Raw genomic sequence first — 17782 nt, forward strand, 5'->3', positions numbered from 1 at the left:
TCAGTCATGAATTCAAACGGCATGAGGATTCATCCCGTTTGATTAATCTGAACTTAGTGAGACAACATATTGTAATCAATGGCTGATTACACTGAGATTTCATTCACTCCACAGATATTAAACTGGCATAAATATCTGTGTCATGCAGTTTTGAGCCCTGGGAATTTTCAAGAGATACATGTAACTAAGAGATACTGATATACAGAGATTTTCTAGGGTTGCATTTGAGATATGGCTTCCTTATGATGATTTATAACCAACATTCACATATGTAAGGTTAGGGTGGTAATGAACTACCAATTCTTTTTCTTTTCCTACTCAACAGAAAAGTTTTATTTATTTTAAGGTCAAATCAACCATATCCAAAGCTTTAACAAACATAAGGAGCCATTTAAAGTATGAGATATTGAGATTTAATACAGACAGTGTGGGGCAGGAGATGCTTCAACTGGAACTGGTTCATAACCAATTGCCAGGTTCAATTGGTAATGGAATGCCAATTCTAAAGCTAAGCTTAGATCTTCGGATGTTCATACAATGGAAATATAAATCCTTCACATTAAACATGTAAATTAAGGAACCAATATGAAATAACTGCATGTACCTGAAGGTGCCAGTTCATACACTGAGTTGTAGGATCACTCTTACACAAAATTTGCATATACATTGTAGGGAAAGACTAGATTACAGATTGCATGGTGCTTGAAAACATTGATATCAGCAGTAGCTTTCTAGGATAAAATTTATTGAAAGTAAAGTATTTCTCAGAGAAAGAAAATACAGGCCCCAAACAGAAGAGATCATGTGACTGAAAGTGAAGTCTAGGAAAGAGATCTAAAAATCAGAGGGCTGAGGGAGGAATCTCTTATGAAGTTGTTTATATTACATGTCCAGACTAGGCAAATCTGTAGAGACAGAAAGATTATTGCTAGCCTCGGGCTGGCTGGGGGAAATGAGGAAATGGGGTAGTCATTAAAGGGTATTGGGTTTCTTTATGAGGTGATAAAAAAGTTCCATAATTCTTTGTGGTAGTGGTTGTGTAACCCCATGAAAAGACTAAAATTCATGATTTTTTTAACTTTAAATGGTGAATTATATGGCATGTGCATTACATTTGTATGATATATGTGAATTATATAGATCTTATTTTTAAATGGGATTAAGGGATATGTGAATTCCATTGCAATATGTGGACCTTATTGGAATTCTGATTTGAATAAATAAGCTGTAAAAATCAAAATAAGACCTTATTTATGAGATAACTGGAAAAAATTGGGAGTAAAATAGGGTTAAAAATCTATATTGGGTTACTGTTTCTATTGATATGATCCTTCAATTGATCAAGAACAGTAATATACTAGAGAGGTGATGTTACCTTATAAAATGATTCAGTTCTATATTTTAAAACCACATTGAGATGAAAATCTCCTTAAATATGGATAAACTGAAACCTATAAAATTCCCACGTGCAAACATTCTATTTACACACTTCTTATGTGAATACCAAGACATCTGTCATACAGATTTAAAAAGTAATGATGTCTTCTATCTATGAATGCTTGCGAGATGGGTGCTGTAAGTCAAGTATGTTATGTTTTAAAATAATGTCTTATAGCTTCTAATTTCCTACATACAAATATGATCTAAATATGAATTATTTTCCTTTGAATATTTTATAAGTGGAAAATAGTACAGATTTAGTCAGTAGACAAAAGAAAAAAATGGGCATTTACTTTTAGGCATTTTAGAGTATGCTATATTAGTCAACAGATGCTCCACTGATGGTCTTCTCCTAAGGGAACAAATTTAACTGAATTACCATTCCTTAATTAGTCCCCATGAAAGGAAAATCTACTTTACAATAAAAAACACTGCAAAAAAAACAATAAAATGCTTTTTTTCCTTAAAAATTTAACCCTACATTTATTTATTAAATAACAACTTGTTAATATCTAGAAACAAAATAACTGAAAATTTTTATTTCTTGATTACTATTCAAGCAAAAGCAAAATCTCTCTTACCATCCTGTTGATGCGTACAAAGTCTTCAGGTTTTTTTGCCCATGGGGGAAGGTCAACATCATTTACCACTACTTCATCTTCTCTGACTCCGAGATTATATCCGTTACTGTTGACAAACATCTCTGGTAGGTAATAGAACTCTGGAATTAGTTCCTGCCAGGAATGAAAAGTGCAGCATTTGAAACCACTTTAAAAATCAGTTAAATAAAACTATTCACCATAAATGGAATTTAAAAAATGTCTTTGCTTTAAAATAACTTATTACTTCTTTTTCAGTTTTTCTTTGTAGTTAAGAGTTTAGGAAAAGAAGCAAAAACATTTACTTGACAATGGTGCTTAAGTTAAGATCTCACTTATCGAAACCAGCCGAGAGAAAGATGTATAAGAATATCAGCAGTTTGCAGAACATTAGTGGATAAATATGTAAATCTAATATATAGGCACATAAGTCTATGCTGTCCCATAATCTTTAAAAAAATTATTAATAAACCGTAAGTGGGCTGGAACAATAGCACAGCAGGTAGGGTGTTTGCCTTGCATGTGACCAACCCAGACTCCATTCTTCCACCCCTGTCGGAGAGCCCGGCAAGCTACCCAGAGTATCTCGCCCACATGGCAGAGCCTGGCAAGCTACCTATGGTGTATTCGATATGCCAAAAACAGTACCAACAAGTCTCATGATGGAGACGTTACTGGTGCCTGCTCGAGCAAATGGATGAACAACGGGATAACAATGACAGAAACCATAAGCAATTTTAAAAAGCTCTTCCAGTAGTTGGTTAAAAATAATGCAGTGTCTTATTTTTGATTGCTCAGTGGTGAGGGCACACATTCTGGATTCTGAGTTTGAGTTCCAGCATCATGTACCCCCAACGGCCTCCTGTGGAGTGGCCTGACACCCACCACACCTTGAGTAGTCCTGTATGCTCTGGCTTTAGCACAGAACTGCCAGACCTGGGTGGTCAGCTCTGCTGGCAACTATGATCCATATCTCTTACAGAGATATTCAGTTTTATTTTGTTATTTGGCAAAGTAGGTTACTTTTGTAGTTATATGTAACACAATAAAGAAACTTCATGCAATATGTTAATAAATTAAAAATATTAACTGAACTGTCTAGTTTTATTTTTTTCTTGGCTTTTGTTTGTGGGCCACACCAGTGGTGCATAGGGCCTACTCCTGGCTCTGTGCATAGATCACTCCTGACAGGGCCCCAGTGCTCAGGAGACCATACATGGTGTCAGGAATCAAACCCAAGTTAGCAATGTGCAAGGCAAGTGCCTGACTTACTGTATCATCTATTCAGCTGAGTTACTTATACATTATTAGCAGCTGGGTTCAAGGCAAAGTTGTGCTTGGTGCACGATGTCTAATATAAGGTTTAGGTTACTTTAGGATGAATATTTTATAGAAAATAACTCACTCCATGTCTCTAAAGTTTTGCTGACCCCTAAGAAATAGTTGTGAGAAAACAAAATTAAAAAGTCATGGTGGTTTTTATGCATAACATATGTACTATGAAAAAATGACTGAAATTCCTAGTGATTAAGGTTTAATGAGTTTTAGTATATTGTGAAAAAGCATAAGGACATTTCTCTGTGTAGTCTGACCAGCACCAAGGGCATATTATATGAGATTTGAATCTCCCTGTGGTCTTTGCCAGGGATACATAGACTATGAGATCTTCAAACAAAATCGATTTCTAACTTTCTAAGAAAAACACACACAAGTTCTCTCTCCTGCTAAAACTAATATTCATCAGTTATTGCATTTGTAGGTGTTGACCTAGTGATGCGGTTTAAGAATATAATCATTATAATCGTTGCTCACTCTTTTTCACTACCCACTCTTATAATAAATGTGAACTATAAGAAGAATGTGCAATATTTACTTTATTTCTCATTATGGAACAACAACAGATTCATATAAATTAACTTTTTTAAAGTTAAATTAAATAAGTTAAAAATTTAAAAAGTTAAAAAATTTATTTTTTTTCTGAATAAGTGGAACCTATCCTAAGTTTCTTAGGAACTGCAGTTTTTCTTTGTAAATCATTCAAAATGAAATTAAAATACATTACATACCTCCCTCATATATATATATACATATATAAGTGATCCCTCATATATATTTATATATTATAGAAGGGAGGTAATGTACATGTATGTGTGTAAAAATATTTTTTTACGGAGTAAAGACTGAGTGTCAGGCACCGTGATAAGTGCTAAGGAAACAAAAAATGAACAAGACAAAGCACTGCCTACAAGGAAAGTCCCTGTGTGGTCTATAGTTGTAGATTATTACTGCTGTGAAAGAATATGCAGAGTGCAAGGAAGTGCACAGGAGAGAGGAGGAACCTCTGAGCAAGTCACAAAGACTCCACTGGAGACTGGACATTTCGGCCTGACCACAGCTAATCTATAGACAGAGAAGGAACATGGGACTCTATGGGGATATTATCAAAGAGCGCAAAGAACTGAGTTTGGGTGGAGGAAAAGATATATGGAAGGGGGGGCACGACACAGATCATGATGGGAAATGAGAATATGTCGTATATAGTGACAGATGATGAAGCTTATGCCCAGCTAGATTACTTAGATTTTGTATTGTAGGTTATGATTTTAGAAAAAAAATTTCATAACAGGATTTTCGGTAAAAATGAGGGGAGAGATTAGGTATATGCGTGTGGGAACTGAAGGGTTGGGAAACAGCAGTAGTGAGGAAAATAGTGGGGAAGAGTGAAGGGCAACTGGGAGAGGTGAGAGGGAAGAAGGAACATTGTGGAACTATGTCAGAAAGGTGCTTTACAACAGAGGTAAGGGCGAGGAAACGCAACTGTGAATCCAAGTATGAAAAAAGAGGGAATTAGGTGGCTCAAATTATGTGCAAGACATCAGGGCCACGATGAATCATGAGAATGAGGCAGTGAGGCTGGAATGATAGTGCAGTGGGTAGGGCACTTGCTTGTACACACAGCTGACTGACCTGGGTTCAATCCCCAGCATCCCAGTAAGTTCCCCAAGCTCTGCCAGGAGTGATCCCCGAGGCCAGAGTCAGAAGTAAATATTGGACATAGTTGGTGTGCACCTCCTCCCCCCAAAAAAAAGTGCGGCAGTACAGGGAAATTCATATAAATCAAAAGAAACTTCCAGTGACTTAGATGTGAAAGTAAAAAAACTAAGAGGGGTGTTGGGGGTGTTGGTGGAGAGATAGCACAAAAGTTAAGGTGCTTGCTCTGCAAATGGCTACTGGGTTTAGTCCTGGGTACTGCTTTTAGTCTCCTAGCACTGCCAGGACCCTGGGCACAGAATCAGGGAGTATGTTCATTATCTTTCTCCATCCCCACCCCTCCGAAAAAAAAAAGTAATTGGTAAATATACATCCTTACTTGCAAATAATAACATAGCTTGGTTGGTATATAGCTCTGGGGGAATAAGAAATACCTCAGTACTATTCAATTAACAATGACTATGAATGAGTTTGATTTCTGGGCTGGATAAGTGAAAGAAGGTCGATGAGAGGACCAAAGCAGCAGTCTGGGAGGGTGTGAGGTCACTGACCAGAAAGTGATGTCAAGCATCACCAATAGCCTCACACTTCTCTACTCAATCAAGATACACAGGAATGTTCCTGTGGCCCTGAAAATTCAAATGCTGAAGCCCTATCCCTGTCCTTGATGGAATCTGGGCTGGAGGTTGTTGAAAGACACTGGGGTTAGGTGAGTTCAGAGGGGAAGCCCTCAGGAACATGACCAGTGTTCTTTAGAGCATCCAAAACGAGTCTGCTTTATCCCTTCATCAGGTAAGCTCTTGACTCAAAGATATCAGCCTTCCTGAAACCAGGAGGCAGGCCCTTGCCGGACGGAGACCCAAACCATGGGGTTCCTCGATCAGAGACTTCCAGTCTCTAGAGCACTGAAACAAAGATTCCCTTGGTTTGCAGGCTACTTGGTTCATGGAAAAAACTAGCAGGGAAGCCCCAGTTCACTACCAGAGTAACTTCAAATGATTCCCATGTGTTAGGCTGAAACATACCATTTTGTTTTCTTTTCCCTCTGTTTGGGAAAACATGGGAAGTCAGCAAAGGGAAAAACGAAAATACTGCTAGCTGCATATCGTCTATTGCTTCATCTGTAGCACTGCGTAGCAACAGGAGTGCAAATACTCCAGCAGCAGGAAAGAAGTGTCTGCACCCGCAGTTGCTCCATGTGGAGGGTGATTTATATGGAATAGCTTCTCATAAGTCAGGGATTTCCCTCGCTGCCTTTCATCAGTTATTTGTGTTCATGCCTTAGCTCTGGAACTAGACTAAATAAGCTTCCTTAAGGACAGAGAGATATATATCCACATGGACATAGCAACATAGATGTATTTTTTATTTAAACAGCTCCAAGAGTCTCCATTTGTCTTTCACTGTCTTGAAGGTCTTCAATGCTTTACATGCTGACTGTGAGCCCCTTCTTCCTTGATCCAGCGCCCTACAGAGCACATGGCTACCATTACCTACCTACTGCCACAATGATACTTCTCCAAATGTCATTCAATTAAATTCAGAAAGGCAGAAGGAACCTAGGATTTTGTACTAATAATGGCTTGAGCAAGAGTAAGTCTACTTTTGTAGGGTTTATATTTTGCCAAATCTCTGTGGCTCTTGGTGCTATACTTTGTATGAAGTAGGTACTCATTAAATATTAAACCATTGCAGATATGGTTACAATTATTTTAATATCACAATATGCGGATGGCTGAACGAATGCCTAAAGATCAGAAAAGGGTCAAACAGTTTCATAGATAAAAGAATGAACCCAGAGATAAAATTTGTTCCTTTCCCAGGGGACAATTTTTGCAGCTTTAAAAATGGTCTTGCTAATGAGTAGAGTTTAAGTTTATTTTGTTTCAGATACTATATTAAGCATTAATATGCATTATTATATGCATTATTGCACTAAATACTCAAAGCAAAAAAAGAAAAGTGATGTTCATATTAACTCAGTGCTAACCATATTGGACATACTGTAATAAAATAGGAGTTATGATTTTTAAAAAATAATCTTGCAAAAAAAATATATCATCTTGTTAGTCTGTGTGTACACGAGGGTCACAAGAGTTCTATCTGAATCTATTCAAAGCTGGCTTTAAAGTTGCTGGCAAAATGTCCCCAAACTATGTAAGTGGAGAATCTATTTTAATTTTTGTACTTTGGAACAAAGGACTTTTCTGACTGTCACCAAGAACATAGTAACAGGGAATGATCGCTCAGGTTTTTCTTTGTTCTTTTTGTTTATTTGTTTGTTTGTCTGTTTGGCAGAGGACCTTCCAATCTGTGCTCAGGAGGCCTGGGGTCCCCTTTGCCATCTTGGATAACTGGGCGTGAGGATGTGGTGTGGCTTTGGTCTTGCAGTGTTGGGGGGTTACCTGGGCCATCCTTGCAGTGCTCAGTGGCCTTCTGATCTGCACCCTGGGGTGCTGGGGGATCAAGTGGTGCTGGGGACGGACCCAGGCTCAGCTGCATGCCAGGCAAGCACCCTCACCCCTTTTCTCTCTTCAGCCTCTGGGTGACTATTCAGAGGAGCAAGAGGAAGAGGAATGCTTGAGGAGATGCTTGAGGAGAACTATCCTCAAGGCTGTCACTGGGCCTGGCTACATGCTGAGCAGCAGCAATGCTAAGGGTTTCAGGACAACCCCTGGAGGCAGGAAATTTCTTGAAGCCTATCAGCCCAGCAGCGTATGATCAGACTCTGATGTCAAGGAATGGTGTTAAGTAAGATGTAGGCCAAAGCTATTAGAGGCTTGATGTTCAGTGGATGAAGAAACACTCAGATTTATTCTAAAAGTGCTAATGGTCACACAAGAGATATTCTGAAAGCAAATATCAAGAAAGACCCAAAGTATAGCTTACTTCAAAGCTCTTCTATGTGTGGAAACACAACAGTTTCTAAGGACCTCTGGTTCTTTGACCCTCAAGTCAAGTTTGCAACTGGGGGAAGTGCAAAGGTTGTTTCCCTAAGACGAAGAATAAGAGTGAAAATCACAAAAACTCAAGGGAGAAGTGACTGAGGAAGCAGAGCCAGTCAACTCAGTGTTTTGGTCTTACTCTTTAAACACCTCATTTCAAATAGTTCTAATTTAAAACTTGTATGTGAATGCAGACTATTATGCTATGATTTATATGCACATATATTGTTTAAAAGATTTGCTTGTTGGGCCAGAGATAAATTACAGGGCACAAGGCATGTGCATTGCATGCAGCCAATCTGAGTTTAATCCCCAGCCCCATATATGTTCCCTAGAGCTCTGGAATGATCCATGAGCACTGAACAAGGAGTAAGCTCTCAGTATTTCCAGTTCTGGCTCAAATCCCACTTCAACTAAACATTTGCTTATTTTAAATAATAGTGTAATAAGAGTGTTTCTCAGATTCAACTATTCTGCTGAACTGTTCTATGGCCTCTATGCTTCATGCTCTTACATTCTCTATTTTGCCTTTTTTTATTATTGTTTGTTCTGTTTTGGGCCATGCCACCAGGTACTCAAGGGCTATTCCCAGCAGTGCTCGGGGCCCCATTAGTAGAGAAATATTACACATGGTGATTTAATCTCAAAAGAGCAAGTAGTACAGTACTATTCAAAATGCTTTACGTTAATTTTCTTAATCTTCACAAAAGCTGCATAAGGTAGATGTTCTCATTCTTTCCACTTAACAAACAAACAAGAACAGAGTCCAAAAGGGCAAATAATTTACTAACAACTGCAAACAAGTGGTATAGCCAGAGATAGTCCTAACCACTTTAAATCCAGGGTTCTGAGCTCTTACATGCCTACTTTGCCTTTTTGGGGCTTACTTTGTTTTGGGCCATTCCACCAGGTGCTCAAGGGCTGTTCCCAGCAGGGCTGGGGGTCCCATGCTATGCAATGAAATAGGAACCCAAGTCACTCCTAGTGGGAATGTCCCCTGGTCCAGCCTCTATGGAAAATCCTATGGAGATTTCTTTAAAAGTAAGAAGGGAGCTCCCATAAAATGCAGCTATTTAACTCCTAGGTGTCTGTCTCTAAGACACAGAAACATTCATTTGAAATGATGACTCTGGATAAGAAATGCATGCTGAAAGTAGGTAAAGGAACAAACACATAACCTCTCACATGTAACCTCTCAGTACCTGTATTGCAAACCATAATGCTCAGAGAGAGAGAGAGGGAGAGAGGGAGAGAGACAGAGAGAGAGAGAGAGAGAGAGAGAGAGAGAGAGAGAGAGAGACAGAGAGACAGAGAGACAGAGAGACAGAGACAGAGAGACAGAGAGAGACAAAGACAGAGACAGAGACAGACAGACAGACAGACAGACAGACAGACAGACAGTCAGAGACAGAGAGACAAGAAAAGTGCCCACCATAGAGACAGGCTGGGGTGGTGTGTCGGGTGGGAGAAGGGATACTGGTGGTGGGAAATATAACTGGTGGAGGGATGGGTGTTAGGACATTGTGTGACCAAAACCCAACCATAGACAGCTTTGTAAACTGTGTATATTATGGTGATTCAATTAAAACAAACAAACAAACAAACAAATAAAATAACACTAGCTATTAGACATTAGCTGGCCTTCTTAAAACACCAGCTTGCCTGCCTACTCCCTTCTCATTGAAAGATTCCTGTTAATTGGTGTTTCTTTAAGGAACACTTGTTTACAATTTCCTAAATGAAAAACAGTGCAGAAAGACATTAAGTCTTATCAAAAGCATGTCAAGATGAATATTAACACAGGCATTTTGGGTCTGTAAATGTGATTTCTAGTTTATTTTAACAGCTATACTAAAACCCCAAGGTACAGTTAATGCTATCATATGCGTTCTGTAAATAATAAGAAAATATCCTCAAACACAATTTCTAATTTACAGGCTTATGACAAGTTCAAGCTGCTGAGAAATTGGACTTGAAAGTATGCCTAAGAATGATAGAAGACCACTATTAACACTATCATAATTGTATACCTATTGCATCAAATCTGACATTTCAGTTTAATATATTTTGCTGAGAGAGCATACCATTTTATGGCCTCCTAGTGAAATCAAATCCACGCCAGACATTTTCACTTTTCTAACATGATTCACTGCAAGGGTTTTAAAGCTGCCATCTAGATTTTTTTTCCTCTCCAAAGATTGATGCCCTGGCATTCGTTAATTCCACAGGAGCTCATAATGGGTCACCAAGTCAGTGGTGAGCACCTCCATTAACTGTATTAATTTACACTGTGTCACCTTAATGACATTTTGTCACAGCTACCTTTCCAGACATCTTTATGGCAATTCAAAAGTGATATAACAACTTTTGAAGGTATTAAGAAAATTAGTGAAAGAATTTCAGTAAGTTCAGTATCATTGTTACCAAGAGACTGCTAGAGAACAGAAGAAAGTAAAGATGAAAGCTACTGGTATGACTTAAAGGACATTTTGCTCTGAGAAGACCATTTCACCAACTCCCTCACTCTACCCAGTGAGTATTCATGACCACAGGAAGAGACCAACAGCGATAAAGAGACGCAGAATAAAACTCTCTACCCCTTTAGGCTACTCCAGAAAACCATTATTTAAGAAGTTAGGAGATACTGTGGATATGCTTTTCATCAAAAATGGAAAATATTTTCTTCAAATCATATCAAGTCACTTATTTTTACAACTGAAGCTAAGAAATCAAAAGGGTTGAAACAAAGAATTAGCAAACTATCTTTAGTTTCTGTAACCTGATCATCCATGCAAAATATGACAATTATCTTAGTGAGGATAACACTATATACCATAATAAACATAAACTATTTACATAAATTTAAAAACTCTTAAGCTCCCACTAATCCTACTGAAGACCCCAAGATGCTTTTGTGTTAAAAGAAAAGATTAGTACATCTGGACAAACATATACAAAACCTACAAGAACAAAACTAAAATATAAAAAAGTAGGACCAAGAAACCATACTTGCAAAGCAACTTTCTATAAGTTTTAAAGTTCTTCAAGGCAATTACATCTTTTTTAAAAATTCAACTGAAAAAATGGGCAAGAGATATGAGAATAAATAAATAAATAAGTAAAAGTGTTCACTTAGCTCATTCAATAAAAACCAGGCCAAAGCAAAGACAAGCCCATCTTTTCACTTACCAGATTAGCAAAAGTTACACTATTTATTATAAAAGTGATAGGAAGAAGGTGTCCACATACACTATTCTAGGGAACAAATTAGCATGTTCAGGAATGAAGCTCAAGTAAGGTTAGAAATTAGAAATTAGGAATATAGAGAGCCAGTGAGTCACCTTCCCATTAATAGCAACTGTCCTTTAGATAAGATTATTTGTTGTGTGTCCTAGGGACTGAATCCAGGTAAACTACCATTGAGCTGAGAAAGAGAGAGAGAGAGACAGATAGATATAGAGACGATAGTCATCAATCATCAATAGGGATTATCTCCATAAATTACTATGTGTATATAATCTATTCATCAAGTGGGATTATCTCCATGATAACTCTGTATACATGCAATATGCAACTGTTCAAAAGATAGGGTAGGCATGAAAACTATTTAAGGTGTATACAAAATATGTAAGTTTGGGGATACTGGGAGGAGGCAGCTGTAAAAGAGAGTAATCTGCACAATGCCAAGCTTGGGAAATGAGCTTCTTATGAATTTCTGAAGTAGGGGTGGGTGAGAAATAGTACTAGCTCATGATCAGGGCAGCTGCTTGAGGATGAAAAAAAAAGCTTCCAAGTTAGTGACCTTTGTTCTTGATTATGTGATCAAGGAGCCAAAGGAAAATAATCAAAAACAAAAGTTAGGAATTTCTGAAAAGTTTCAGAACAGGAAAACTGTTGGAAGAATTCCTGGCACTTTTCGAAGAAAAGACTGGAACTAGCATTGGTCATCAAATACACACATGAAGCTCACATACTGAGGTATCTGGTGATCAAAAGCACCAATGATGTTCTCAGAATACAGTGAAGTCCAAATTGTGTCTGCACTCGAGAATTTGAATGACCGACTTCAGTAAATTGGAGCCTGTGAGGGTGGATCTTTCATCTGAGTGGATTAGGATTTTTTTATGTGTGGTGTCAAATTAGAGCAAGAAAACATTTTTGTCTGGTATAGTTTGATATAATTTGATAAAATGAAATTATATCCAAATTTAGATATAAATACTTTACATAGGCTTCTCTCTTTAAAAAAGTCTTAAAAAAAGAGATAAAATACTTACTTTACATATAAAGGATTTATTGAAGACTTTTAGTAAGTCTTGTGCTAATGCAAGAAGCCACAGACTTCCCATTTTGCTCCTTTAAATCTCAAAATGTTATTTAATAAGAAATGGATCCCCTCCTGATTTCATCTGTTTAAATGATGGTCAAAGGGTATCTTAGAGTTGAACTTCCTAAGGAAGTTAGAAAGCAGTTAAGAGAAATATGTGGTGTTTGGGAGTTTAATGTAGTAAGAATGTATGTTACATGATCTTAGTTTTCTATTTGAATATTCAGTATATAACATTTTTATTTATGCAAACTTTAATGATAACAGATGAAAGGCAGATCTACTACACAGAATTTAGACATATTTTCTTTTTTTTCTGCTTTGAAAAAGAACTAAAAAAATTGTATGCAAGTTTTCAAACAGTTCAGTAGAATTACAACTGACTTTTAAATATGTTTGCAATAGATAAGCGCAAAACTATTAACTATAAATAGACTTTACTTGCCTCCTTTTGTTGAATTTGGGGCCTGAAAACCACAATGTCATAACACTGGCATATTTATTTATCATGCCATTTTTTGAGGTACTGGGATTTAGAAAACTGGTACTCATACTTTCCATAGATACACCAGTTTTCAAAACCACACCTACCACCAGAGAGTTGCTTACACTGGTATATTTATCACAGAAGTGGTAGTAAACAGGAATTTTTTTTCTTCAACAAAGTATCTATAATAAGAACACATTTCTACATAGCAGTTTGATAATACCTTATTATCAAAATGAAAAACACAAAAGAAGAAATGCATTTTACTGCTGTAAGTACAACCCTTGTACAAAACAAAAGCCCATATAAATGGATGATAAATCTTCGTGTTTTAACAACAGAGGGGTAACATCAATAATAAAATTATTCTCCTGTGTTATTTCTGAATATTGAGTGTTTTGTGTGTGTGTGTTTTGTGTGTGTATGTTTTGTGTGTGTATGTTTGTGTGTCTGGCTTATTCCTGAATATTGTGCGTACACGCTTCTGTGCTGGTTTAATCTAATGTGTATTGTTGTGTAGCACCCCCAGGCACAGTCAAGAAAAAGCTAAGGCTGTATGGAAAGCCTACATTTTAAATGGGTCTTGTCATTAATGCTTTATTAATTGCCTCAGGCTACGTAAACCCAAAGCTGGGCAAGCTATAACAATATGACACATTAAGGTCAAATCCAATTCCTGCTGTGTTTTATGGAAGGGGCCAAATATTGAGTTAACAGCAGGAAAGGCAATTTATGGGCTTTTCTTTCCATCTCTTGATTATTTAATCTAACTTAGATAGGGATTTTTAAAAATAACAAAATCCCTTTAACTGAATTAATAGAAGAATCCTGAATCAATTTCTGTGATATTTAAAATTATTTCCTTTTAGATGGACCATAAAATTTTACAATACAACAAAACAGAATTGTAGCAGAAAATATATTACTACTTGCAGAAAAAAAAATGAAACTTCCCACCTATTTTTAAATGAAATTAATAGCAAAAAAGCAATAAATCAAAGTGCCTACCTTTACATCAGAAGTATCTCTCTGACTAGTTCTCCAAGACCTTGAAACTGACGAGAAGGTTCGATCTGGATGGTCAAATTTTCCATCATTTGCGTTGAGGAAGAAGGTTGTAAAAGGTTCCTAAGTAAAAGAAACAAAAATAGATGTAAGTGTTTGATCCTTTAAACACAGCCATCATTTGTGAAAGATGGCTGTCTCTGAAAGCCTTTTGTGGCAGAATGGGCAGGATTCTGAGAATACACCCACACCACAAAGTCAGGAACACCACATTAGTCCCCACCACACTGACACTATGGTGTCATTTACTTCCTTCTCATTTTGGAGGGGTTTGAGACCACGGTGATGCTCTGAGCTTACTCCTGGTTCTGTGCTTGGTACTCAGGGGATCATACAGGGTTCCAAGGATGCAACCCAGATTGGCTGTGTGCAAGGCAAGTGCCAACTGGTGGTACCATCTCTCGGGCCCACCATGTTGCATTGTGGACTCCAGGGGATCTGTAAAATGGTGACATTTTGGTCATCAGAACTCAAGTGCACTAAGCTTTTATGCTGATTGTGCGACACGGCCAATTAATAACTCAGGTGCTCTGTCTCAATTAGGCTGTACACAGTGGCACTGCAGTAAGGAAGTCACCCGCCATTTCACTAACCGAGGAAACAGCTAGGGAATGCCCCCTCTGAGACTGTCTGTGAAAGCCAGCTCAGATGCTTGTACCACTTCATGGTGCTGCAATCTAGTTTGGGGTGGAGAGACTTCTCTGTGGCACATAATGGCTGGGGGCATTCCTGATGCTACCCAGGCCGTGCCCGACTTGACAGACACCTAAGCCTGGTGATGTGGTGTTGCTGGGGACCAAAGGACCATACCCAGGGCTGTTCAGGACCCACCAGGCCACACCAGTTGGTGCTCAGAGGGTCATGTGGTGCCAGGACTGAAGTTGGGTTATTGAAAACGCCACACATACTCTACCTTTCGGGCTACTGCTCTGGCCCTGGGCTTATTTGTTTGTTTTCTGAGCCACATTTGGCTGGGCTTAGGACTTACTCCTGGCTCTGTGCTCAGGAATCACTCCAGGTGGGACTCTGGGAGTAGTACATGGTACTGGCGATTCAAACCTGGGTCAGTCACAGACATGGAAGAGAGTGCCTTAACCTCTGTACTATCTTTCTGGACCAAAGATATTTTTTTCAAAACTAGGAGAACAGAGAGGTCAACAGATTGGAGAAGATGATTTTTTTGGTATTGTTATTTATTTTTATTGAATCACGGTGAGATGCACACTTACAAAGTTGTTCATGATTGGGTTTCAGTCATACAATTTTCTAACACTTGTTCCTTCACCAATGTACATTTTCCACCATCAATGTCTTCAGTTTCCTTCCATCACCCCACTCCCCTGTGACTGCCTTCCCTCTCCTCTATCTCTCCTCTCCCACTTTGGAAATTATAGTTTGTAATACAGGTATTGAAATTTATCATGTACATCCCTTTACCTCCTTTCAGCACTCAGTACTTGTCCAGAGTGATCATTTCCAACTATTATTGTCATAGTTGTCCCTTCTCTATCTTAACTGCCCTTCATCCCTCCCACACCCCCCTCATCCCCCACAATTTGTGGCACGCTTCAAAATGTGGACTAGCTGTCCTGGGCCTTGCTTTTTCTGTCCTTGGATATTAGTCCCATATTATTTTTTTTTTATATCCCACAAATGAGTGCTATCACTCTATGTCTGTTCCTCTTCTGATTCATTTCACTATGATACTCTCCACGTCCATCCATTTATAAGCAAATGTTATGAATTCATTTTCCTTATGGCTGCATAGTATTACATTATGTAGATGCATCATAGTTTTTTTAAATCCTATTGTATGGAGAACATAATTTCCATGTAGGGGGTCTAGATTGATCTACATGGTCAGCTGCGTACCACGGGGAGTAATGCCTGAGCTCCGAGATAGGACGAGCTCCTATGCACCACAGAAGCGACTCCCAAGCCATCATGAGAATGTCCAGATGACTTAATTTGTCTGATAGGATCTTGAATGATCAGGAATCTTCTTAACTCCTAAGAAGTTAAGGAGTTCTTAACTTCTTAACTTCTCTCACCATCCATGACCTCACATGGATGGTCTTGTCATGCTTTTTGTCCCTTCCTGTCCCTGGTAATGTTTATAGCTCTGATTAATTATCCTTACTTGGCTAAGTTCTTCTTATACTATAAATCTTGGCCAAGATGTTATTTTCTCCTGAAAAGCTTTCCTGGATTTGCAAAGTTCTACAGTATGCTCAGAGAGCAGCCTATATTTCCTCAAACATCACAGAAGCTTTTGTCGCATGGTTTTACAGTTTAGTGTTAACTTTCCTCTGAAAGGCCCCTTTCCCCTGAATAGGCTCCCGATACTTAAGGCACTGCTGGTCCACAGAAATTGCTTTATGTCTAATCTGTGGTGAGAACAAATAAGATACATTAAGAGCAAATAGCACTAAATACTAATCCTTCTAGAGGTTTGTAACCATTAGCTTATGATAACATATATCTGTGGAAACCTAGGAATAGTTTTATCACAAAATCCTACTGCATTTATTTTTAATGCTTTTTCTATAGTTTTTATGTTGTTGTGATTATTTCTGATGTCAAGGAAACTGCTTCCAAATTTAAAAGGATTAAGTAAATTGTTCTAATTTCTTACTGAACAATAATTATAACAAATATAAGTATGTATTTCTTCCTCAAGCATCTCAAACATAAAATGAATGGCATGCACCTTTAGGTTCAATAATGATAATACATATATGTGAAATATTCATAGATTTTTTTTCCCCTTAAATATACAATTCTTTGTCAGATTTTGTATCTGTAAAATACTAGAAGGCTTCTTTAAACCAATTCCTCTTTATTCCCATCCTTTGCTAGTAGTCATAAGGTCTGGTGGTTGGATAATAGTGACACATATTCTTCTTGTTTGGTATCTTCATGAAGTTTCTGAGGCCTCATGACATCAATTTCATAAGTGTGTAATGCATCACCCAGGACTCTTTTTCAGTGTTGAATGACACAACAGAATGACAGAAGAGACAGATGAAGAATAATACATCACCATGCAGGTAAGCGGGAGTTGGATATTACTGATTCATCTGAGAAGTCAGAAACTTCATATTACTATTGAAGATTTTAAGTGATATAAAAAATAAATAAATGTCATCAAAAGTAACTTAGGGGAAAAAATCATGAGATGCCTTTACTATTAGTTAGCTTCATAGATTTTAAATTCACTGTTCCGATATGGGAGTAGATGAAGTAGATCTCATCATGAAATTACACTAATTAAGATGGGCCTATAAAATTTCTAGATGTAGCTGTGATAAGTTGAATGGGCTTTGACAGATCTAAGTTTGAATCTTGGTGGAACCATTTACCTCTTAGGCAAGTTACTTAACCTTGAGTGATTGTGTTAAGTAACTGTATCTCAGTACCTTTATCTATGTTAATTGGGCATGACAATGCCTTGAGGGCAATTATGTGATTTAAACAGGGCTAAATGATGTTGAGAAAGCTTGGAGTAGCTCAACGACTCAGTTATGAAACTCACTGCCAGCTTAATGCACAGTACCACAAAATAGCTGGTTCACTGAGCAACACACCAGGCACTGGTGCAACACTGAGCAACTTGGCGGCTTCATCGCGGTATCCTGAGCTCCAAGCAGAGTACTTGGCTTATAGCATTTGATAAATACTCACAGAGCACATCTAAGCAGACAAGGCATTGTCAGGATATGGAGAATAGCCGGGAAAGAATAAGATATAGTTTTCCTGTTAGTCCTTAATAACTAGTGGTTTGGCTAAAAAGTCATCCTTGGAATTTACTTCTTCATCATTCTAGGATGCTGAGGTACCGCATTTATTCATCTATATAGGCAGTAGGAAAAGATGAACTTAGAGGGATCAGACACCTCTAAAAATTTAAATCTAGTAAATATATGTG

At 37.9% G+C, this 17782-nt stretch overlaps 1 protein-coding gene across 5 annotated transcripts in view; it reads right to left on the minus strand.

Annotated features, from left to right (window-relative positions):
- NBEA (neurobeachin) overlaps nt 1-17782 on the minus strand; it is a 625086-nt gene that overhangs the window by 61045 nt on the left and 546259 nt on the right. For all 5 annotated transcript variants that reach the window (XM_055142057.1, XM_055142054.1, XM_055142047.1 and 2 more), the window contains 2 exons: nt 13798-13917; nt 2022-2174 (listed from right to left, as the gene is read on the minus strand). In XM_055142057.1, coding sequence (XP_054998032.1) covers nt 2022-2174; nt 13798-13917 — 273 coding nt within the window. The remainder of the gene's footprint in view (nt 1-2021; nt 2175-13797; nt 13918-17782) is intronic.

The sequence above is a fragment of the Sorex araneus genome, chromosome 1, assembly GCF_027595985.1.
Source record: "Sorex araneus isolate mSorAra2 chromosome 1, mSorAra2.pri, whole genome shotgun sequence".
Classification (NCBI taxonomy): domain Eukaryota; kingdom Metazoa; phylum Chordata; class Mammalia; order Eulipotyphla; family Soricidae; genus Sorex; species Sorex araneus.